A 23,883-nucleotide genomic window follows, 5' to 3' on the forward strand; every position below is an offset into this window, starting at 1 on the left:
CAGAATCATTACTACACCTGAACATGGGGGCAAAGTAGAAACTTACTAATACTGCCGGCTATTGACAGCCTTATCTTCCACTTGCTTTTTTTGGTAGTCTTTTATCAATGCACAGACCTACTTTGATACAGCTGGGGAAAGGAAGTTGAGGAAAGGGAACAGCCAAACAGCATCAACTACTAAAATGGGTGGGTGGGGGAGGAAGGAAGCATCAGGACTTACAGTAGAGGAAGATGTGCTCTTATCAGGAGCTGCATACCGGAAAAATATTCCTACTTTGTCTACCGACACTGGACTGACTTGTTCCCAGCCATTTACTCTCACTTGCAGCTGGTGAATTCTTAGGTCGTGTGTGTGCCTGTTAAGTTTTAAAATAAAGCAGATTAACATTAAGACCAAAGGAACAGTGAAGAGTTTCCAGATTCACCTTGTTGCAAAAAAATAAAATAAAAGAGCATTATCTCTTGACAGCAAAACTAAATGCTTCCCGGTTAAAGGACCAGTTGACTTTCACTAGCACAATACTATTGGGTCATATGAAGCTGCCTTATACAGAGTCAGACCACTGGTCCAGGAACCTCTGGACTGTCTCAACCAGGGATAGCGAACCTCTGGTCTGCCAGGTGTTGCTGGACAACAACTCTCTTTATCTCTGACCATCTGGCTATGCTAGCTGGGGATGATGGGAGCTGGAATCCAACAACATGTGAAGGGTTAACAGTTCCCTGCACCTTGTCCACATTTAGCCATGGCTCTCCAGGCTTTCAGATAGGGGATCTCAGCCTTACTGGGAGCTGCTGCAACAGATCCTGGAACTTGCTGCATGCAGCACACTGGAGCTTGCAGTTGATCCACTAAAGGGCCATTCAAATTCCAGTTAAAGGTTACCTTCTCCAAGGTGCACAGTCAAAAGCTGAAGCATCGAAATGCAAGTGGATAATCACAATGTGGTTTCAGTATGTGTCACCTGTGTCGCTGTTTCCCTTTGGCTTCAAATGCAAAGGGAACCTCTTCACCAGTAAGAACTTCTCGCCACTCGCTGACTTTATGCGTGCCATCCAGAAACGATCCGTTTTCCTCCGGGATGACTCCCGGGCTTCCGCTGTGAGAGAGAGCAGCACTAAAAGCAAAAGTCATACCAGACTGTCAGTTTTTGTGTGGACCTTGCTTTGCCAACTTCAAAGTCTTCAGTGTCTATCCTACGCAGACAAACATATAAACTTGCTGGACTTCCAGGTTGGCGCCTCTGACAATGGCAGAATTCCTCTGATCGGGAGGAATTTGCTCCGTGGAAATCAGGGTCTGGCCGCCACGGCGAAGGCGGAGACCCACTAAAAATCACAGGCGGGAGAAGCCTGTGAACGTGGGATTCGGCTGGCACCTCTTGCGCCTCCCCTACTCATGGGGAAACCCGGTTTCGGGGATCCGGAGCAACGTGGGGTGAGCGGCGCGGTGCTTCGAATTGACTGCTTCTTTCACGGAGTGAAGCCGCACTGCTGTTGCCGGAGAGCGCTGACTTTTTCCTGTGGACAATTTGATCCTAAACAACTACCCGTGAGTAGAACGGAAAACTGGATTTTTAAACGTCTTAATTTGGCACCGAAACGGGGAGGTTTCAAACAGGAAGTCCGCCTCCCCCTTTTGTAAATAGATTGAAGCAAAGAGCTTGCAAGCTAAAGTCTTGGAAAGTCCTCTGTAACGGATTAAACTTCCATCGGCTAAAATCATTAAACCCCCCTTCGAAGCAGGAGAAGAGGGGGGAAATTTGGGATCGCGTAAGCCTGCAGGAGAGAGTGAAGAAAGTTAAATTACCACCGCTCTGAACCTGGAAACGGGCTGCTAGTAAGACTGACGTTTTGGGAAAGTTCATTGACTGTGAATAGAACGTATCTTGACAGCTAGTTAAATAAGAGAAATACATTGTTTCCATTGTCTCCTTCTGCGTTTAAAAAGGAGTAAAAGTAACTGAAAATTGAAACTAATTTTATTGCTTGAACTGTGCTTAAAAGGACTGATACAAATAGAAATTGTTTCCCTCTAGAGGGAGCCTTTGAAACTGTTACAAGAGTTGAGCTGGTGGAATCTCCAGCTGCAAGATAAAAAACCGTGAGAACCAGGGATTGACCTTGGATAGGTTAAGAATGTCGACAGAAGAAGCCTTAGTGATTGCATTATGTAAGATAAGTGATTCATTGGAACAGCTCCACAAGAAGACGGATTTGATGACTATTAAAATTGATAACTTGGGACAAAAAGTGACTAATTTGGGACAAAGAGTGAACATCTATACATAAGCCGTTCAGGAATCGATGCAGGAATCTACTTTGGCGTGGCAGGCTGTGGAGAAGGCGAGGGAGAAAGTTGTTGTTGTTGAACCTAAAGTGGGTGGAGAGAGAGAGAGCCCCAGCCTTACAGAGGCAATTTGATGACTATAAGTTGTTGCCTTCTATGATTGAATTCAGAGAAGGTCAGATTTTGAGGATTGGAGCCCTGCTTGGACTGGAGAAGGAAAGTTGGATAGATCACCTCATGCAGGGATTTACTGACCTTTGGGACCTGGACCTGGGTCAGGAGGAGATTGGAGTTGTGGGGACTTTCAGATTTGGAGGGATTTTGAAACACGTCCTGAAATATCTTTTGGATTTTAGTTTTAATTACAGAGATTTGGCTGACCTGTCAAGAAGGAATAAAAACAATGCTAGGTCGGAGCTTCCCCGAGATCTACTCTTCAGCATCAAAGGAAGGAAATTAAGAACAAGATCAGCAGAAGACAAAGTAAAGTGCATGTATAAATATGAAGAAGACCTGCAGAAGGGACTTGGAAAAGAGTTAAGAGCCTCGGACAGAAGATCACCAGGTTGATGAACTATATGGAATTGATGGAAATGACTGGCAGAATCCGAGACCAGGGAGAAGAGACGGTGGAAGAAGATTGGGAAAAGTTTAAAGTTTATTTATAGAAATACTGTAAAATTAATGAGTGTCAGAAAAATGTTGGAATGAAATTATAAGGCTTTAGTAGAAATGTTATAAGGAGTTAAGCATAAATAAGTATTATAGCTGTCAGAGCTGCCCAAGATCCCAGCTCACAGAGGACCAACGCCAGGTCGTGGTTATATACAAAAGTCTTTATTGAAGTTCAGTTTCCATTCCAAAGCCGTAGCGCGCAGCTCTACGTCTTAAACCCTAGACCGCCGAAGTTCCGTCTGAGTCTCCTCCCCCTAGATACCAGTTTAAGACTCTAGCCTTACTCCACCTCTTCCGTTGTTCTTTCCTCCTCTGGGTCCGTCTGCCCGCCGGGGTGTTGCCCTTTCTGGACTCTTCTGATGCTGAAGAGTCCCTGGATTCTTCCCCTTGCCTCCGGCGTGCTTTAGGACCTGGCTCCCAATCCGAGCCCCCTGCTGTCCCGCGCGCCTGTACATTTGAACTTGGCGCGCGCGCCCACCCGGCCACCTTCCTCCTGACCGTTACACTGCTCCTGTCACTGCTTCCCCCTTCGGGGGGGCTAGCTGGATCGGACTTCCCCTCCGTTCCCTCACTCAGCGATAGGGGCGTGGTCAGCCCTGACTCATGGGACTCTTCCCCCCCGCTACGCTCTGGTGGGGAAACTGGTCCCGATCTCCAGCTGCTGCTTTGGGAGCTTTGCTGGCCCCTAGCTTCTGGTGCGTCCCTCCCAGGACCCCCCTTGCCCTGGCCATTGGAGCCCCCTTCTGTGAATCTTCCGATTCGCTGGAGAGGCTCATGGAATCTCTCGGGCCACTGTCATCTTCCCCTACGCTGCCCTCAGATTCTTCCTCTTCGCTCTCCATCTCCCCTCTTCCCTGTGCTTCTGCTCCTGAGCCCCTGACAATAGTATTAATGGAAAATAAGGTTAAAACAAGATAAGATAATTATATGACAGAAAATATAGAAAGATGGAAAGGAATTGCTGAAACAATTAATAGAAGTGGAATACAAAAACGGAGGTGAGAGGAGGTCGATGAAACAAGGGAATGAAAGATAAGGCATTGAAATGGTATGATGTATGTTTTTAAATTGTTTTTGCTTTGTTTTGTTTAGTCTAATGTGTTAATGTTGCGTTGTGTACTGTTTATATATTGTATCATATTATTTTTTTCCTTTCTTTTTCTTCTTTATTGTAAGGTTTAAAAGTAATAAATATTATTTTTTTTAAAAAAAACACACCATATAAACTTGCTTTTCCCTTGCCTTTTCATGACACAACAATTTGGGGCGGGGGGGGGGGCGGGAATCTCTCTGAACAAATCAGCCAGTCCTTCAAGAAAATGAATCCTTCCAACCTCTAGGTTTGGGGGGGGGGGGGGTTACGCGCACACACACTTTAAAAACAAACCAAAGCGACATACAAATTGCGGGACAAGGACAACTGTGACTTTATGGAAGAGTGGGAGCTTTTTACAGCTTATCTAAAAAGACAACAAAATGAATTGGGACTCCTTGGCAGGTTTTGAATAAGCATACAGACATTTATTAAGCGTCAACATAATAGATAGATAATGTAAGAATATGTATAATTTTACAACATGCAGAGAATAATATGTGCTGAGAAATCAGAGAGAGGAGCTTAGGGAAGTCTCTTGGGGGGGGGAGGGAGGGTTTGAAGGGGGAAAATAATGAATATGATATGTTTTCATAATTTGCTATGTGGAATTCGTTAATAAAAATATTTTAAAAACAAAAAAACAAACCAAATCAAGATCTGCATTCACCTCCTCCTCCCCACCCCAAATTCCTTACCGGGTCGGTGTTGTTGTCAAAGTGGCAAACCACAGAGTGCAACCCGTGTGATTTCGCAGGGCAAACGGCACAAAAGGCTGCCTGCGTTTTGGCGTCTTCATTTCAGCTGTGAGGGAAGGAGGGAAAAGAAGTTAGGAAGCTATGGGCACTGACCTGCAGGGCTTATTCTTCTCTTGCTGGGATCAGACGCTGCTCCAGCTACGGGCACCGTTCCTAGCTTGACCAGCTGAATACAGCCTTCTTCCAAATTTTCAAATGCTGGGCTAGAGATCACTCTCTCCAAAAAATTCCCAGTCAGCTGGATTAGATTGTTCATTTGCCTGAAACACTGCAAATAGTGTGTTGTGCATTGCTTCCAGTTAAGGAGAAGCCTAGCATCCTTGCCTGCTGCACAACATCATGCAGGGGAGAAGTAAATACTTTTCTTTTTTGCTTGGGTAAAGCCGGGGGCGGGGCGAGCTAGTGAAAAAGGTAGGATACAAACCCCATTTCACTCAAAATGGGGCCAGCCTTTGAGTTGTTATATATTAGTTTGCGAAGCCTGAGTGGAAATTTACTTAAGAATATTTTGTGAGTTTGCATTTTTGTGATAGAGCAGGTGCAGGCGTAGGTGCAGAGTTAGGTTTAAGAGAACTTTCTGCAGAGACATCAGAGAGCTATAGCTCAGAAGTTAAGATAGAATCAAAACGGTGTTTTCATGTCTTAAGGATTTTTAGCCTTATAAAGATTACCCAATCATTAAACAAACGTATTGTTAGGTTTTGCACAGATACTAATAGTTATAAGATGAGAAATTAATAGCCATTAGCGGCAATATTAAAAGGTATAAAAGCAGAGCTCAGCTTTAGGACCAATCCGTACAGGGTGGTTCATCACTCATAAAGTTTCCGTTACTTTGTTTCTACGTTTGTAAGTCTATGAACTTTTGCTGGGAAAGGCCATGAATATTCATTTACTTTATGCTAAATAAAATAAAAACCCCTACTGGACATCTGTCTGTCCAGTGGGAATCTGATTGAAACATTTGCTGAGCCTACACACTAGGAGAGACTGCTGGGAACTCAAGGACTGCACCCTTCTTCTCAGGCCCTGGATTCCACAGCAACATTAATTTTACCCCTAACACACCAACGTGTGAAGTAAGTTCACCGGAAATGACATTTCCAGTAAGTGGATGCTTATGTTTTTATTTATTTACACCATTCGAAGAAAGGGAAGTGAGAAATCTAACTGGGTATGTCCACAGGAGCTCAATAAAGCCTGGCCAGCTTTGATAAAAAAAGGTTCATATTGAGTTTGATCAACACATATCCCAATGTCCAGTAGGATTTAATTATGCAACACTGCAAGCAATTTAACAGATCACATTGGCTCCTTTTGACAAGTGACACAGAAGCAACAACTATCTGCTATACAAGACATTTCTGGGAAAGAGCAAAGCATCTCAACTTTGCAATACAGTACCTCTAGCATACATCTGGTGCTCTAGGTTAGTCAGACTGGCTGTACTCCTAGTTCTAAGGTAGACAAGAGGAAGGCCTGGCAGACAGGAAAGACAACATTAGCAAGGAAGGGGAAAATGCAGATATACAGGCAAGATTGTTGCACATACCCAAAGGAGGGGAAGTTATGAGCAGAAAGGGTATCACACGGCCAGAGAAAGAGCCCCTGTCATTGAGCTGGTTTACATGCAACACCAAGCCATGGTTAATATAAACCATGAACAATGAACCATCATGGGTGTGGCTGACCTGTGGTTAATAAGCCATGGTTAAGATGCTAGGCCAGGTTTGGACAATCAAATTAAACCATGGTTTAGCGCTGCATGTGAACCAGGACAATGGGGGTGTGAAATACCGCAACAAAAATATAGTGATATGGGGAGAAAGTAGGTGCAAAAGAAAGCTTTTCATTTTCAGGATTTTGTATCGAAGAAATCATTTATTTATTTTTAAAAGACAGAGATCAAAGGTTTTAACAGAGGCCACAATGCAGTATTTCCCCTTGGGTATCAAGGACGCTCCTACCATCTCAGTCACTCTCTCTCAGAGTTGTTAATACCACGAGGGATGTAAGACCAGAGGCATCTGACTGGGAAGCAGTCCCGAGGCAAAGGAGTGAGGATGGGAAGATCTAGGGTTTAGAAGTCGCTTCAGCACCCATTCACAGTCTTCTCAATCTGAGTGGGGCTTGTGCCCATACAGCTAGGAGAGCGGGAAGGAAGGTCATGCAAGAGCCAGGATCCTGGTTAAGAGATTGGGAGTGGTTGGCAGTGCAGGTAGGAGCTTGGGACAAACATTGGGAAGTTGGGCTTGAGGCCACACAGGAGACTGAAAGGATGTTGATGTGGATGTCCACTGTGAGTAGGGTGTAAACATGAAATAAAGTGAACCAGAAAACGGCTCCGTGGCCTGGTTACACTACCAACAGACCTTTTGTGTAATAGAGTATTATGCACATAGAAGTTACAGACAGGCGGTAACAAGCGCTCAGTTTGAAGCCGAATTGCCCAACAGCAAATTATCAGAGAGGAATGAAGCATAGAGTGGGGAGAACTCCAAAGGCAGTGCCCTAAGCATTCTACTAAGAGCAATATTATGACTGTCTCATTCTACAACTATAGTGCGGCATGTGCAATCACAAGCTAAAAAAAAAAGCCCACTGTAATGGAATAAAAGTCATACCTTGTCCGAAGGATGGAGGATCAACTGAAGAGCCCATCCAGTCTTCAGATTCAACTTCCTCTACTTCCTTCTCCTGCTTGCAATAATCTGCCATCCATGATTGCTTGGTGCTGGCATACTGCTCTAGAGACAGACAGAGAAACAGAAGAAGAAGAAAAAAGAAAATATAGCACAGGTCAGGTTGAAGCTAAAAAATTTGCACAACCAATGACTTCTCTGGTGCCTGCAGAGTTCCTTTCCCCCAAAAAATTAGGCTTAGAGAAAGATGCAAACAAAGCCAAGGGTTGCAGCCAATGCTAGTCCTACTGATAACAGACCCACTGAAATTGATGGGCAAGACTAACTTAGGCTGGTTAAATTCAGTGGGTTTACTACCCCACAGGCCTGACATACCGATTAACACAGTAGTTATGTTGATGTCCAAACGATGCTTTGCTTTCACTTCCAGCTTCAACCGGGAAGGGTGGAGGCGGCTGGCTAACTGCTGCTGCCAGGACACAGAGCAAGGCCAGGGCTCAATAAAAGGCTCCCAGCCTGGGAGAAACAGAGGAAAACAGACCAATCATCACGGTGGGTTAAAACACGGACTTTGAATGCCAGTCATACCAGTTTCACACATGCTGCAGTGCATTTTATGTTATTATGCTTTATTGGAGTAACTGCAGCTTCAAATGCAAGCAGAAGTACCCCAGTCTAACTACCTGCTTCTCAGGTAGCATAAAGACAGAAACAGGTCTTTTTTTCTCTTTCTTTTTTAAAAAAGAGTATTCTCAGATGTACAGCAAACTCAGGTAAATGGCTGCTAGCCATGGTGGCTAAAGCAGCATCTTTCTGAGTGCCAAATGCTGGGAATACACAAACACTTATCCTCAAGGGTGGCAAACCCTTTTTAGCCTGAGAGTCATGTTTCCTTTTGTGCGACTTTCCAGGGGGCCACAATGGCAGTGGTGGATGGGGCCAGAGGCAAAAGTGTACAGAGCAATGAATGTAAATGTTGCCTCTGTACAGTAGGCTACACACACACACACCACTCTGCCCTCCATCCAGGCAAACAAGAGGCGTTATCGGAGTCCAAGGACACATTCCAGCCAGACAAAAACACACAAGGAAGGGGCAAAGCAGGGTCAGTAGGTGGTGACCACCACAGGAAAACCCTGAGGACCAGATAGAGGAGCTTGAAGAGCCACGTTTGGTCACAAAGCTCCCCACCCTTCTTACCCGAAAGCTCGCGGTTATAGTAATCTCCCGAGAGTGTAAAATTCGCATAACCTTCAGGGCTGGCTCTTAGATGCTGGAGAAAATTCAGGTCTGAAATTAAACCATTTATACAAAAATCGATGAGCAACTTTTCAACCATTTAAAAATAAATAAATCATATCCCCTCCCAGCCTCAGTCCATAGTTAACAAACATTTTTCAGTTCATCACTTTGTGAGAGGGTGCTCTAAAGGACTCTATCCAGGTACGCATTTAACCCACACAAAACGACACATACACACACACCCTTGTCACTTTTTTTCTTTTTAAACAACAATGAAGCATCAGAAGTAGTTGTAACAAAAGCTGGATCCCAAGTGGGAGGAGAAGAGGGGGGCTCTCAAAGGTGCAAAACAAAGGCAAATTAAATGGCATCACGTTTCCAAGATATTCTTCCTTGGAGTACTTAGATGTACAGCATTGTGTCCTATACCCATGAACTGTAAACAAACAAGCCTAATAAACTTTGAGTATCTTCAGAAATGCATTGGGCCATTAATTGCTCCTTTTCAGTTTTTTGCTCTTTTGAGACTCTACCTCTCCTTTCTTCCTCCTCTAGTACTCAAAATGCTTTACTGGCAGACCTGCTTGATATTAACAGTGGGTTGAGACTGATGGATTCATTGGTTTTGTGGAGACTGGTATGTAGCCCAGCAACCCTGCTTGAAGTCTCAGGTGTTGCCTTCCTAAACTCACTCTTTCTCTTAAAGGCACTTAACACCCGGGGCATGCTTTTCTTTCCCTGTTAATGGAGGAAGATGCTGGGTAAATTCTGATTAATGCTAGGCATTATTCCAAAAGCCCACCTTGCTGTACAAGGGCTGATCCTCAGGTTCTTGCAAACTTGCAATTCTACATACCACACCCTGACCAGCATTGAGCGTTGACTGAAGCTTATGTGGCTAACTTCCCAAGAGAAGAGATTACAGGATGGATTTCCAAGAACCTTAAAATGCCCTCATCACTCCAAGATTCCCCAGCCTCAACGAACTGAAACGCAAGCCATGTGACAACAAACAAACTCTGCAGCAACGGCTGCAAATAAAGTGGGAATATTTACGTGAAAAGGTTAGCTCAGCTAAGGGAACATCACAGTCCATGCAGTCGTCGATAAAGCAAATGCAGATGCTGTCTGCTTTAATTTCTACTCCAGAGATTAAGCGCAGAGCCATGGGGCCCTGGATATCACGGTGGCTGGAATCCAACGGTGCACACTTCAAAGGCTCGGCGTTCTTGAACAACCAACTTGCTGCTTTCTTCAGCTGACCTGAGTGCACAACAAGCAAACAATCAAGACACCTACTAAGCAATGCAAAGCAGGAAGGACGTCAAAAGAAAACTGCTTCTGTCCCAATAATGCAGGCTTGTCCCTTTGTACTTGAAAACATTAGGTAAAGGTAAAGGGACCCCTGACCATTAGGTCCAGTCGTGGCCGACTCTGGGGTTGTGACGCTCATCTCGCTTTATTGGCCGAGGTAGCCGGCGTACAGCTTCCGGGTCATGTGGCCAGCATGACTAAGCCGCTTCTGGCGAACCAGAGCAGCACACGGAAACGCCGTTTACCTTCCCGCCAGAGCGGTACCTATTTATCTACTTGCACTTTGATGTGCTTTCAAAGGTTGGCAGGAACAGGGACCGAGCAATGGGAGCTCACCCCGTCGCGGGGATTCGAACTGCCAACCTTCTGATCGGCAAGTCCTAGGCTGTGTGGTTTAACCCACAGCGCCTGGGTTGAGCTAAAAATAAAATAAAAACAGAAGCCTTCAAAGTGCCACCAGGTTAATATTATCTATCAATCTAATTGGAAACACATTTCCTTTACTATCCCTTAAGCACACCCAAGGCCAAAGAAACTCCCTCCATGCCTATATACGTAGCCGGAAGGAATAAAATCATGCTTTGAGCAGCCAAAAACCCTTGCCAAGAAGGGCCATACCTCTTTCCCCACCAAAGCAGCTTTATTGCCATCCTGACTGTTTAATTTATTTGGATGGTCTAGGAGGAAGGTTATAGACCTCCAGGTATAGGGCGGTATATAAATTCAACAAGTAATAATACATAATAATAAACTGATAAGAACGATTTATATTGGTAGTCTTCAACTTATTCCAACCTTTAACACAAAAGTGCACTTTTGTATGGTGGTAGTGCTGCTGCAGCCCTTCTTAGATCAGGCCATGGCCTGGTAGCAGGTCCACCCCTCTAGTTGAAAATCACATCTTCACAAAAATGGGGTAAGGACAATCAATGTTATGGCACTGAGGGGCAGGGGAGGGGGAGAGATGAGGAAAAAAAGTTGTGGACCGACAATATTGTCCACCTGCAAAGGGTGGAATGCACTCCTGTTTTGCTGCAGCAAACTATTATAAGGATGATTTTATAACATCTGCAAGTCACACAAAAATAACCATACCTTGGCATACCAATAGAGCTTTGCGGCAGTCATCTAGGCTAAACCCCAGTTCCTGCAGTCGGGCCAGCTGCAACTCTGCAATTAAATAGTAAGTTGCTATTAAGGCCTGAACACATATTCACTTCCTGCTGTTTCCCCTCCAAAATATTTTACGGAAGCGGTCAATTGCAAAACACAAGGAACAATTCTATTTTCAAGAAAAGTAGTATTATCAGTGTAGCATAAACAGTTAACACAGTTAGCAAGGTTGGGGACAAGTCAACCAGAGTAAGACTGTAGATATACTGCTGTCATTATGAAGCCACATCCCAACTGCCTAGAACTGCTATAACAATATATAAGCTGTCATACTGGCTGAGTTCCGATTGCCATCTTTGCTTAAGTTGAGATAGGAACGCGCTTTTTGGCTGCAAGCAGGCAAGCAAATCAGGAAGTCTTCCATTCCTGTGTCAGCTGAACCGGGAATCTGTGGTTATTAAGCAGGAAATTATTCCCAAGCTGTTAACCATGGTTTCCTGGTTTAGATGACAACATGGATGGACTTCCTAGTATGTTTGCTCACTCAAAGGCAAGAAATATGAGAGTATATGACACTGAATGTCTTATCTGTACCAAGCATTGAAAAATGTAATTAATTAAGGATTTTTTGCGGGGAGGCAGATAAGCAAGCGATACGATTGTGATCACATTCAGACAATCTCCTTTTTATTGTATCATTTATTATTTTCATTTGTATATTTTAGTTAAACGAATTAATCAAACTACCCACGTATGTCGTACTAAATCTTATGCATGACCTCAGCAATGGATGACTTAAGGCGGAAGTAACACAAGTTTAACTTAAAAAAATGCATTCATACCAAGAACGGGATCCAAAGTGTGCTTGTACGTTTCTATGGTTTCTGACACCAGTCCTGGGATCTCATTTACCCAGGAGGAAGCAGCAGGAGAAGGAGAAGCTGTGGCCCTGGCATCTGAAGCAGCAGCTGGGTCTGGCGCAGCGTTGCTGGTCTGACCAGGAATGGATTTTGCAATGGCCAGAAACAGCTGGACATCGTTGTAAGACAGCCTGATATCCAATGCTTGTAACTGAATCTAAATAAAAATTAGAAACAGCAGCAAAGAGAAATTAGCAAGTGGGAATGTCTACAGAATATAGAAGTGGACTAAAAACAAAAAAAAATTACTTGACCCTGTTAATTAAACCATTAAAAAACCCCCAAACCCCTATGTTTCTCTTTTAAAACAACCTGGTTTAAAATTAAATCAGAATCTAAAACACAAAGACAGGTGTTAAATGTTACAAATCTCTCATAACTGGAGCCATGAACTTTCTATCAAATGATGGAGTTTAAAGCAGCAATGGGGACTCCAGATGTAGCACTCCAGATGTTGTTGGGCTGCAACTTCAGAAGCCCCATTCAACATGACAAATGGTCAGGGATGAAATGAGCAGCCTCTAGGAGACCACAGGATCCCCATCCCAGTGTTGAAATAATCCATTTATACCAAGGAAGAAAATGGGGGAAATATCTGCCCTGTGAAGCGAAGTAAATTGGCAAAAAAGTCACATATAAATTTCGGATTAGGATCTGTTCACTGGTGTCTGAATCCAACCCCTTGTTCCAAGAAGTACAATATTCCCCCCCCCCCAGGTGTCCTAGGACACATCTTTGTTCCAAAAAGGCACATCTGTACAAGCAGCTATATAGCTTATTTTTGTTTAAAGAAAGGTTTCATGGAATTGTAGAGTTGGAGGGGACTGCAGCTGTCATCTAGTCCAACTGGCTGCGATTCAGGAATCGCAGCTGAATAATCCCTTACAGATGGCCATCCAACCTCTCTTTAAAAATCTCCAAGGAAGGAAAGCCCACCAGTTTCCAAGGCAGCCCGTTCCACTGTCAAGCTGTTCTTGCTGCCAGAAAGTCCTTCTAATGTTTAGTCGGAATCTCCTTCCTTGCTATTTGAATCCACTGGTTCGGGACCTACCCTCTGGAGCAGCAGAAAACAAGCTTGCTCCATCTTGTAAGTGACAGCCCTTCAGATATTTGAAGATGGCTCTCATATCACTTCTCAGAATTCCCTTCTCCAGGCTAAACTTAACACAACCAACACCCAACTCACTCAATCGTTTTACATGTTATTATGACACTTCCAAGGAAAGCAATTACGACACCCTTTGCAGGGTAGCTTGCACGTATATTTGAGAACGCTGAACACGCTCATTTAGAGAAGCCTGCCCCTATCCAGATGTTTGGGGAGGCAACTTCCATCAACCCCAGCCACCACAGGCTGATTTAGAGCATTACCTCTAAAACAGGCGGGAAGTCTTCACTGTTGAAGGCATCCAACAACCCTGAGCCGCTTGGATATGAAGAGTTCCCCACAAGTTCAACTTGAATTAGCACAGGGTCGATGATTGAGAGTGCCGTTTCCTGCTCGTTTCCCAGTCGGCATGAAAAAACCTAGATGACACGGAACAGAGATCAAGCACGATGTTTGTGGTCCTCCGCCAACACAATTGTATCCCTCCCCACACCCTGTGATACCCAAAATATGCTGCGGGGGGGGGGGGGGGACGGGACAGGGCAAGGCAGTGGATTTTCGAAGGCTGGTCCAAGTTATGGTGAGATACAGCTTTTATGCATCTGCTGGATTCTACCCTATTAGATTATTTAAAGCTCTTATGATACACTTTAGGAGACAGCTTCATTCTTTTTCTTGCCTGTTGTAGAAATTTTGATGTGCTGCCCCTAGATGCTGTCTGATTTTTAATTGTGCTTTTATCACTTCTTTAATTTTTTGTCTTTCATAGCATTACAATTCACACTCCATAGGGTTTAAGTTGCAGTGCAATAAAATACGATATAAGAAATGCAAGAAGCAACAAAATACAATTGAAGATCTATATGGATATTTAATGCTGACATACTGCGGACCACCTGACCACAATTTGGGAACCCCTGCGGACCAGAGTTTGGGAACCCCTGCATTAGGATGACAGGTAAGCTTCCTCCGCCCCCCAAAAATAACATCATCACCTGCTAGAATTGCATCAGGCGGCAGGAGAATGCACTCTTACCTCAATGCCAGACAAACTGCCTGAGAAAGGGCGATCCACTAGTTTGGGTTTGTATGTGAGAACCGTGGTCCCCTTCAGAATAATTGCATTGGTATCCACACAGGACATGTCTTCAACCACCACAAATTCAGTATCTGAAGGGAAACGTGACAAGCATTTCTACTGTTGGTTAATGGGTTTTGGATACTGTCAACATTCTCTCTCCAGCTTAGTGTGGAAAGTCAGATGTCACAAAATGAGAAATTTAAGGTAAATAACAGCTTTTTAAAATTTCTGATGCATGGGACTCTCCATCAAGCATCACAGAAAGGTAGCTAATTCTCAGCAATGGCCAAATAACACACTTGGCTCATCATTTCTGTTCATCTTTGCAGCCACATTCAACACTTCGCAGAACGCTGGGTGTCGACACAGAACTCTGAGAGCTACTGTCCCTAACCATAGTGGCAAACTCTAGAATGGGGTGTGGTATGGGCAGATAAGCGGGAGAAAAACCAGGGTTAACACAGACTGGCTGTTCTCTCCTCACCCTGCCAAGCAGGTCTATCCAGGCTGAACCTGAATCATCCCTACTGTAATGGTTCAGGTCTGAAACTGCAGGTGTTCAACCTGCAAACTGAGTTCTGTGTTCATGACGGCAACAGGAACATAGGAAACTGTGCCTGATACTGAGACAGTATAATCTAGCTCTTGTCCACACTGACTGGCAGTGGTCCTCTGGGTTTTCAGGCAGGAAACTCTCCCAACTCCACCTGGACATGCCAGAGATTGGGGCCTTCTATGTGTAAGGTAGATGCTCTATCCCTGGGCTTCATCTCTCCCACTCTCACCCCCCACTGTATGACAGAATGATGCACAAATAATGTGGATAGAAGCATGGGTTGCCACCATGGCAAAGCCTTGACCTCTGACTTCCCCCAGTCCTTCCCTTCCCAGCCTCCCGAGTTCTTGCCTTACCTGTCACATTTACCTTGACCTCCAACTGCTTTTCGGCAGAGACCTGAAGGGAAGAACGCTTTGTAACTATCCCACACTTCACTGCTTTGGGAACAACAGCGGCTTCACTGCTGTAATTGCGTTGTCGGGAAGGAGTGGCGCTGGACTCCTTTTTGGTGTCGCTGGGCGTCTGCAGGAAGTCGTGGACAAGCACTAGCCAATCAAAGATGAGAAACACGCGGAGGTTGTTCAGAACAACTGTGAAGCAGGAGGAATCCTTGGTAGATCTAGCGGGGAGAGATGTGAACAATGAGTATGTTTATGCACCTTCTATCAACCCCAACTGCCCACTTTTGAGCATCCATCATTTTGAAATTATTTTGGGGGAGTATTAAGCAAGCAAAGCTGATTACACGACGGTTGAGACCCATCTTTTGTTCTAGTATCGATGCTGTGACATCGCTGGTTCAAAAGGATATACCGTATGTACTTGAATATAAGCTGACCTTCGGCTTATACTTGAGTGAGGCAGGCGGCGGCGGAGGGACGAGCCCTTTCTCACCACTCATCCCTGCACCGCCGCCCGCCTCTCACAAGGGCAGCCACAGGAGCCATGGCTGGGAGAGGCGCTGCGCTGTGCCTCTCCCAACCGGGCGCCTATGCCTGCTCTTGCTAGTGGGGGGGGGGCAGAGGGACGAGCGGCAAAAAAGGAGCCCTTCCGGGCTGCTCCTTCCTCCTCCCCCACCTTTGCCGCTGTCAGGGGCAGCGGAGGAGGAATGAGCAGCCCAAAAGGAGCCCTTTCGGGCTGCTCCTTCCTCTTCTGCCTTTGCCCATGGTGGCGGTGGCGGTGAAGGAGCGAGCAGCCCGAAAGCAGCCCTTTCGGGCTGCTTGTTCTTCTCCTCCTCCGCTGCTGCCACCACCAGGTTTGTGGTGTGGTGAACCGGCTTATACTCGAGTCAATAAGTTTTCCCAGTTTTTTGTCCTAAAATTAGGTGCCTCGGCTTATATTTGGGTCGGCTTATACTCGAGTATATGCGGTACTTGAAACAGCTCAGCAGCTTGGCATCGGTTCTTTAGCTGCCAGCTGTGCTCCAATATCCAGTCACACTAGTTTCATTTCAAGTCCCCTTGTTGGCTCCCCAAAGGCACCTGATTCACCACCTTCAGAACAGAATGTTGAACTGTGATGGGCTTTTGGACTGATCCAGCAGGGGTCTTCTTATGTTCTAAATTATAAATGTTAATGAACCAAGTGATGCCGTAGAGACCATGAAATCTTGCCTGAAAAGGTGGCCTTGACACAGAGGCTCAAGTCCTCAGTGACCCTTAGCCTGCAGGCTGAAAACCAAGCTGAAGGCCACCTGTTCCACCTGAGCCAATACTGGGCTGTCTGTCTCATCTATCTTGGTCTCAGTGGCACGGTGATCTCGGGCTCCTCCTACCTGTAATGCAGCTCAATCTGTATTGCTCCTTGAGTACTGCTGTTCTTCGATGACTGGAAGATACAGTTGAATACGTTTGGCATTCCCGAAGCCATCTTCTGCCCTGTGTACCGCGTGTCAAATGCCATCATGGAATGTGAAACCAAGTTGATGGATTTGGTTTGGTTTGAGAAACCCTCAAAGAGCAATTTGGACTTCTTAAAGTCAAACCTAAAGGAATTTGAAGCAAGGGAGACCAAACAAAAAAAAGCACCTCACAAAATGCTTCCAAACAGTTGCCAAATATTCTGCTCATATTTGCATATTGTAGCATACGCTTCCTCCACTTCCCCCAGAAGAACTGGGTTGTATCCAACTGAGTTTTACTCACGAGCAGACCCACTGAAATTAATGGACCAAAATGAGTGATCGCTGTTCATTTCAATGGGTCTAGCATCGGATGCAACCTGTTGTGGCTGGTGGGAAAATTAAGTACAAGGAAATGGAGAGCTGGAACACGGTCAGTATGGAAAACAACAAGCTAGACAGGTCAATAGTTTGAGTTGGTGTGAGGAAACTTCCTGAGCTATTATTACCTAGCTAAGTGTAGGAGGGTAAGGAGAAAGGTTGTAATTTGATGGTAGGGTGGCTGCTTTGCATGCAGAAGGTCCCTGGCAATTCCAGATCTAAGTCATACAGAGCTGCTGATTCCCTACTGTAAGCAGAGATCACCCTGGCACCGGATTTTCTGAGCCAGCCTCAATCTGGCTAACAAAACGAAATGAAAACAAGGGAAAGTGAGGAATTATGGCTTTGCCTTAAGTTTTGCTGTAGCCAAACAGGATGGGCAGAGCCTTGTGACAGCACTAGGGCGCATTGGCCACAAAGCGTGCTGCAGGGTTAAGAGCTGTGAAGGACTGATACACTGGAATGGACACTATTGCAAATTGTTACATTCCCTTCTAAATTGTACTTGCCCTGCTTTACAATCTTGCTGGTTTAGGAGGAGTTTCCTTTTGGCGTCGTTCAGCGTGCTGAGCACACTGTCTGCCCTCTCTTCGTAAGGGTGGGGAACCTCCAACCCCACAGACTAAACATGGCGCTCCAGGACTCCTTCCCATTTGGCCCATTAAGCCATTACCCCCTGCCCTGCACCTGACAGTATACATGGACTCAGGTGTGGGGTGGCTGTTCCTTTGATCGAGCAAGGCACAAGCCCATCGGCCTAAAGTGTGGGAGGGGGGCGGAGAGGGGACGTTTGAAAGCAGGCTGATGCCCCTTGCTCAAGGTTTTCAAAAGCGCCCCCGCCTGGCGTTTCTCTTTCAAACCTCTGCAAAAAAGTCTCCCCACCCCTCACCCACAGGAAGCGACATTGTCCCCTACTTTCATCATTTGAACCCTCCCTCTTGTCCTTTATCATTCATCCCTTGCATGGAGAAAAATGGAAAAATAAAAAGCAACCAGGTTAGAAAAAATCAAACGCAGTAAAGAAGATTTTCTCTCTCTCGAAAGGGTGGGGAAACGTACCTGGCTAATGAGCCTTCCTTCCCCTGAGGATTAGTGAGTTCCAGACTTACATTGACCATGTCAATTAGGAAAGACACACAAGTGTACACTTCACCACTCAACACAGTCTAAAAAGGAGAAATGAACAAAAACAGTTGCGGAGAAGGATTCCAGTTTCCTATCCATGTGCACAGAACATTTTCTGAACGACTCCCAAGTTGAAGGATCACAGTCTTTGCTTACGGCAGCCCCACAATTTGTGTTCCACCTCATCACCACACCTCTCAGTCCACTGGAATTCTCCACACCTACACACTCAGTAACAAGTGTTTCAACGTGACTCCTATGCCTCAATAGAGCCTCAACATTCAGAATCTTCCTCTCCAACCATATTTTCATCTGACCCAGTCCTTTATTAGTCAAGAGCCTTCTAATGGCCAGTGGTGGACAAGGCCGGAAGAAAAAGCAGGTGAAACGATAAGTGTAAACGTGATTTTTACCTTTGTACAGTAGGTTAGTTTTTACGCTTATTCATATGTCCCTCTCCATCCTCTGTCCAAGGAAGCAAGAGGCATTGCCAGAGTCCACAGACATATTCCAGCCAGGCAAAAGCATTCAAGGAGGTTGTGGAGCAGAGCCAGTGAAGGGTTGTGGCTGAGAGGGCCACATTTGGCCCAGAGAGCCTGAGGTTCCCCACCCCTGGCCTATATTAAATCTTAACACAATGCAAATATTTCAGGACAGATTTTTCAACTGCAAAAGTGCACTCCTCTCACATGTATTCTTGGGTCCTGTAAGTCATAAGGCCGCATGAATTCTTCTATCGGCTCCCCAAGATTATTTTCCAAGAGTCCACGAATTAGTTTATATTTACTCAGATCCAGGGAACAATGCACCGACGACAAGATGCCATGAACAGATATATCGGGGACCGCATGGCTTATCTCCCTACAAAAGAAAAATGCACACGAGTCATCACAATGTCTTGGCATCGTGAAGCTGTTCTTCAACACTAACTTAATGAAAACAGTTGAGAAGTGATCTTAAAAACAAGTATACAGTATATGAAAAACTGCCACACTGCCACATAATGACAAGCTGAAATCTTCCAAATGCAAGTGAACTTAACTTAGGAGGGGAGGCAACCCAATGAATGTGGAATCAGAGTCACATAACTCACTTGTCCAAGTTTCTTTCTACTTGCAACTTCAGCCTGAAGGGTTCAGTCAAGAGGCTCCCCCTTGTCTGCCTGACAATGAAGGATGGGAAGACCAGATCAGCACTCGCATCTTCCGTAGCTTTCGAATATTCTCTTGAGTACCTTTCAGCAGCAAAAATATCCATGTCCTGCAGGTCAACCACAATGCAGTCCAGCAGGCACATCTGTTCCTCTGCAAAAGATCAACCCAAAATATTTTACTTTCCCCTGTCCAGCTCTGCAAAAAGTGCTCTTTACTGCAGAGCATCATTCTACATCATAAGGGCCAGTTCGAAGCTATCTCCAAGTGAAGGATGCTATCAAAGGTTTGCTATCAAAAATACAGCTCCACAAAAACACCTTTCAAAATCTACATTGAGCAGGGTACATACCCAGACCCAGGGCCTTGCAGAGCCAGGCAGAGGCCCGGGCCAGGTAGATAATGTGCCCCCCCTTTTTTTACCCTGGGGATAACTGGGTTAAAATGTATTATAATAGTTCAATAATGTATTTAAAAATCTATTTTTAAGTAGACAATTTTGACTATTAAATTATAATTATAATTAAAACTTCTCCGTCTTCCTATTCAATTGTGAATATGCTGACCGAGGCCCCCTTTGGAATCGGAGGCCCGGGCGAAGTGGCCCATATGCCCCCCCCCCCCTCTGTCTGGGCCTGCAAGACCACCCTGACTGTTGGATAACTTACCACATCAGTGGTAGCCAATCTGAATAGAACCAACACAAAATGAACAGGAGAAGATCAATGAGTCTGTTGGTCCAGCTCTCTCCAACTTACCAGGACTGTCCGGGACTGGCAAAGTGGTCATCTTTGGTGGCTTAGCCAAAGCACTTGCTCCTGGGTCACTTTTTAGCCGACTCAGATTTGGTCCAGAAGAGGACAGTTTCATGAACAACCCTTCAGAGGAACATGATGCCATCTTGGACTCATCAGTGCTTGCTGTCTTCTTCATGCTGTGTTTTGGGGTTCCCAGTGGTGAAGAAAACTGAATGGAATCCTGCTAAAAATGGGGGATGGTCCAAAGTTAGGGAAATTCACTGTTTGAAGCAATGGGCCACAAGTTTTTTTAAAAAATAAAAATCCATAAAGGGAAATGTCCTTGTTGTTTATTTCTCTAGCTACTAGTTGGGCTTGAACAGCTAACCTGGTGCTCCTTCAGATGCTTTGGACCAGTGATAGCTGATGTCCATTGGAGAGAACTGGACTGACAGTCTCATTGATCCTCTCCCTCTAGGGTGGACAGCTAACAGTAGGTGAAGGCAGAGTCGATGACGGGCCAAGTTAGCTAAGTCTACTATTCTACCTATCCTCCTCCCTGCCGAATTCCACAAGGGCAAAAGTGAGAGCAAGGAGGAAGAAGCTGGCAATCATTGAACTGGATGCTAAGTAAGAAGGGCTGGCAAGTGGGAGCAAGCTGAGGTTGGTGGGGCAGTGCCCCATTTGTCATAAAGAACCAGCCTCCACTCTTTGGGGCTACAACTCCCTACATCCCCAGCCAACACAGCTGTACTAGCAAGTTCTGGTGGGAGTTTTAGTCAGGAAGGAACCGGGCCAGCAAAAGCTGAGCTATGTCATGACAAACGAAATATTCCATATACAAGGAGCAATTCTCACTCCATCGATGCAGACCCTTACTGGAAGTGCATTTTCTTCCTGAAAAGCAGCTGCAGCTGAAGATACCCTCTGCCCACTCCACAAACACTTCCTATCAGTTGTCACCCTATGACACCCATCTCTGCGGTATGTTGCCCAGAAGCAAGGATGGCTGCACAACTCCTCCTGACTCTAGGCAAAATGGGTGATGGGGGACACTGATGGAGATATGTTATGCCTGTGAACATTGAATTACACCACAAGCTGGCACCCACTTTCCACTGACACCTGCAAATAAGGTGAGGCACTTCTGAAGAGCACTTTGAAAAGGCACAGCAAAAAAACACTGCAAGCTAAAATTCCAAACCAACCCTTATGGAATTCTGCAACTAATTACTGCAGCAATAATTGTGTCAATTATTATAGCAGCAGCGGTAGTAGTTTTAGAAATATGGACACCGTGTTTTGAATGAAATGTGCGTAGTAGCTGAATTCCACATGGGTTCTCAGCACAAACACCCAGCACCCTCTCTGCAAGGAAGGATGCTTGGAGATACCTCACATAGAATACGATCCTTGTAGACACCGCCTTGCAAAATTGAGTCCTCGGGGGGAAAGGAAAAAGGGACAGAAATATTTCAAAACAAATGCATTTTTACTGTATCCTGAGCTTGACTCAATGTACAGAACGGTGAAGGCAAGAACATTAGTCTTACCTTATCTTTTAGCGAAAAGGTACCAGGGGTACCTGCAAAGAGGAACCGGTTCTTGACTTTCAGTTTCCCAAGATTGGCTACAATAAGATGGTTGGATCTGGAGCTTTCAGGAATGAGGAGGACAGGAGCGCCAGCTTCGATGTCCAGAAGAACTCTGGTGGCTCGCTGGGCCTGATCTCGTACCTTAGGGAAGAGAGAGGTTGTCTCAAAAGATGCCCTGTTAATGTCATGGGTATGCTATGCAGAAGAATGATTTTACAAAAAATCAAGCGATGATTTTTCACTACTACCACAATGCTGAAAACCTGCTACTGGTTTCAGTTAATCTCACCAAAAATTCTCATGGCCAAAAAGCCAGACCTTCCATGTCTGCCTGAATTCTACACCTTCAGGTATATCACTATTAAAATACTAAAAAAATTACACAAAATTCAGTTTGACACGAAATTCAAGTTTCTAAACACAGGAAGCTGCCTTAGATCAGCTCAGACCATGGGTCCATTTACTCTGCATTGCCTATGCCAGCGGTTCCCAATTAGCTAAGTACCACAGATCCCCCGTTTTTCAAAAACCAAGCCATAGACCCCTTACTTCTGAAATACTCTGGCCCCATCTGAGCTGAAGCGGAATCTCTCCAAAGCACTCAAAACTGGGGTGCTTTGGGGATTTGGATTTTTAAATTTATTTATTTTTAATGGATACTATGTGTTTGCAAATATATGTATATGTTTAGAGAAGCTTTTAATGTTTGATGTATTACAGTATTTTAATATTATTTTGGAAGCCGCTCAGAGTGGCTGGGGAAGAACAGCCAGATGGGCGGGGTAGAAATAATAAATTATTATTATTATTATTATTATTATTATTATTATTATTATTATACACACACACATATCCCACCCCCAAGCAAAATGCAATGGCAGAAATAGGGAGAGCTCATTGTTTATAGGTCTAGCTCTCAAATCAGTGTGTTTGTTTGGAGAACAGATGACAAAGTAATGCGTCAGCTTGCTATGTATTGCTGTAGACTGTCCCGATTTCTAGTTCTGCTTGCTTGGAAAATGTTGTGGACGTTCAAAGATTTTCTGAAATTCCACAAGTTACTTTTGTAGGGGCACCATTATGATGTATGCCATTATGATGAAAGAACTGTGCCTTCTAGTCCTTGGCTGCCCAGGGCAGGGAAAACAGAAGGGCTATCGCAAAGAGGCCTCTCAAATTGCAGAGAAGCCTCCAGTAACCCTCGGAGGATCCTCGTGTTTCAGAAGGAAGGCATCTCCTGCAAGCTGAAAAGAAGGCTATAAAGCATACCGTCTGTCCCTGGATTGCTGCTCTCTGCCGCCCCAAGACATCCTGCAGCTGAGTGAAATGCTGAATGAAAGACACCACTTCTGCTTGAAAGCGCTGAGTGTGGACATACTGCACCGATGCCATTTGTAGGCTGACGCGCATATCACAGCCTCTCTGCAGCAAGGGATCAGGCCGGCCGTACCTGGTGGGAAACGAGACATTCAGTGTGCTCCACTCAAAAGTGCTCAGGTGTACCGTGGTCACCTGGCTACACCAGATGACATCTTCGTAACCAGCTGCCATTATGTTTTATTGGCTGAATACTTTTCTCTTCTTCCTCATTATGAGCAGGAGTCAAACAGACCAACGTATCTTGGCTCACTGTGAAATTTGTTCTCTACCCCTCCCTTCTAAAGCAGGAAACACTGGTGTTACACTGAGCTCAACACCCAGCAGAATTTCAGGGGATGAGTCCCTCCCTGACAGCTGAGAACATGGACATTTGTTCCTACTGTTCTAAACCTCAGGTGCTCAGAAAGCAATGCCAAGTTCCAAAGCTCTCTGAGCAACCCTGAGGCTCGGTACAGGAAAGTCCTGCCGTACCCCTGTACTTCTAATCATAGAATTGTGGGGTTGGAAGCAGTGGGATGTACAGTCAAATGCAATATTCCTCATTTCCCTAGAGTGGGCACAGGCAGGGGGACATCCTGTCAGTGTAACTTCCTGTTACACTGGTCTGGAGCATCCTCCCCCTGCATGTGACCTGGGAGACGGGCTTGGCTCTGGCTGACTCCATAAAAGAGCCAAGTCATGCTGCCATTTTCTCTGTCTCAGTCTTGATTCTTGCTGCCTTGTTGCTGCTCTCCTGCAGCCATTTTGTTATATTAATGTAATTTTGCTGTCTGCTGGCTCTCAGCCAGCAGCACATGAGTTCTGTCTCCCTATGAAAACTTTGTTTGTGCAACTACTAAGAAAAGCCTGCCTTTCAGGGATCGAATTGTGAACTGAA

The 23,883-nt window shown here is 45.1% G+C and overlaps 1 protein-coding gene across 12 annotated transcripts in view; it reads right to left on the reverse strand.

The window, feature by feature from the left end:
* VPS13D (vacuolar protein sorting 13 homolog D) overlaps nt 1–23,883 on the reverse strand; it is a 121,288-nt gene that overhangs the window by 64,734 nt on the left and 32,671 nt on the right. For 6 of the 12 annotated variants that reach the window (XM_079986641.1, XM_079986642.1, XM_079986643.1 and 3 more), the window contains 21 exons: nt 22,896–23,076; nt 21,585–21,767; nt 21,426–21,473; nt 20,053–20,272; nt 19,237–19,447; nt 18,833–19,004; nt 18,078–18,184; nt 16,572–16,781; nt 15,151–15,416; nt 14,194–14,327; nt 13,421–13,576; nt 11,972–12,206; nt 11,112–11,186; nt 9,759–9,965; nt 8,661–8,750; nt 7,836–7,976; nt 7,443–7,565; nt 6,223–6,297; nt 4,759–4,864; nt 968–1,120; nt 223–358 (listed from right to left, as the gene is read on the reverse strand). In XM_079986641.1, coding sequence (XP_079842767.1) covers nt 223–358; nt 968–1,120; nt 4,759–4,864; nt 6,223–6,297; nt 7,443–7,565; nt 7,836–7,976; nt 8,661–8,750; nt 9,759–9,965; nt 11,112–11,186; nt 11,972–12,206; nt 13,421–13,576; nt 14,194–14,327; nt 15,151–15,416; nt 16,572–16,781; nt 18,078–18,184; nt 18,833–19,004; nt 19,237–19,447; nt 20,053–20,272; nt 21,426–21,473; nt 21,585–21,767; nt 22,896–23,076 — 3,229 coding nt within the window. Of the gene's footprint in view, nt 1–222; nt 359–967; nt 1,121–4,758; nt 4,865–6,222; nt 6,298–7,442; nt 7,566–7,835; nt 7,977–8,660; nt 8,751–9,758; nt 9,966–11,111; nt 11,187–11,971; nt 12,207–13,420; nt 13,577–14,193; nt 14,328–15,150; nt 15,417–16,571; nt 16,782–18,077; nt 18,185–18,832; nt 19,005–19,236; nt 19,448–20,052; nt 20,276–21,425; nt 21,474–21,584; nt 21,768–22,895; nt 23,077–23,883 lie in introns of all 12 variants that reach the window. The other 6 variants (XM_079986647.1, XM_079986646.1, XM_079986645.1 and 3 more) reach the window with 4 other exon arrangements.

The sequence above is a fragment of the Podarcis cretensis genome (genome assembly GCF_951804945.1).
Source record: "Podarcis cretensis genome assembly, chromosome: 8".
Lineage (NCBI taxonomy): Eukaryota > Metazoa > Chordata > Lepidosauria > Squamata > Lacertidae > Podarcis > Podarcis cretensis.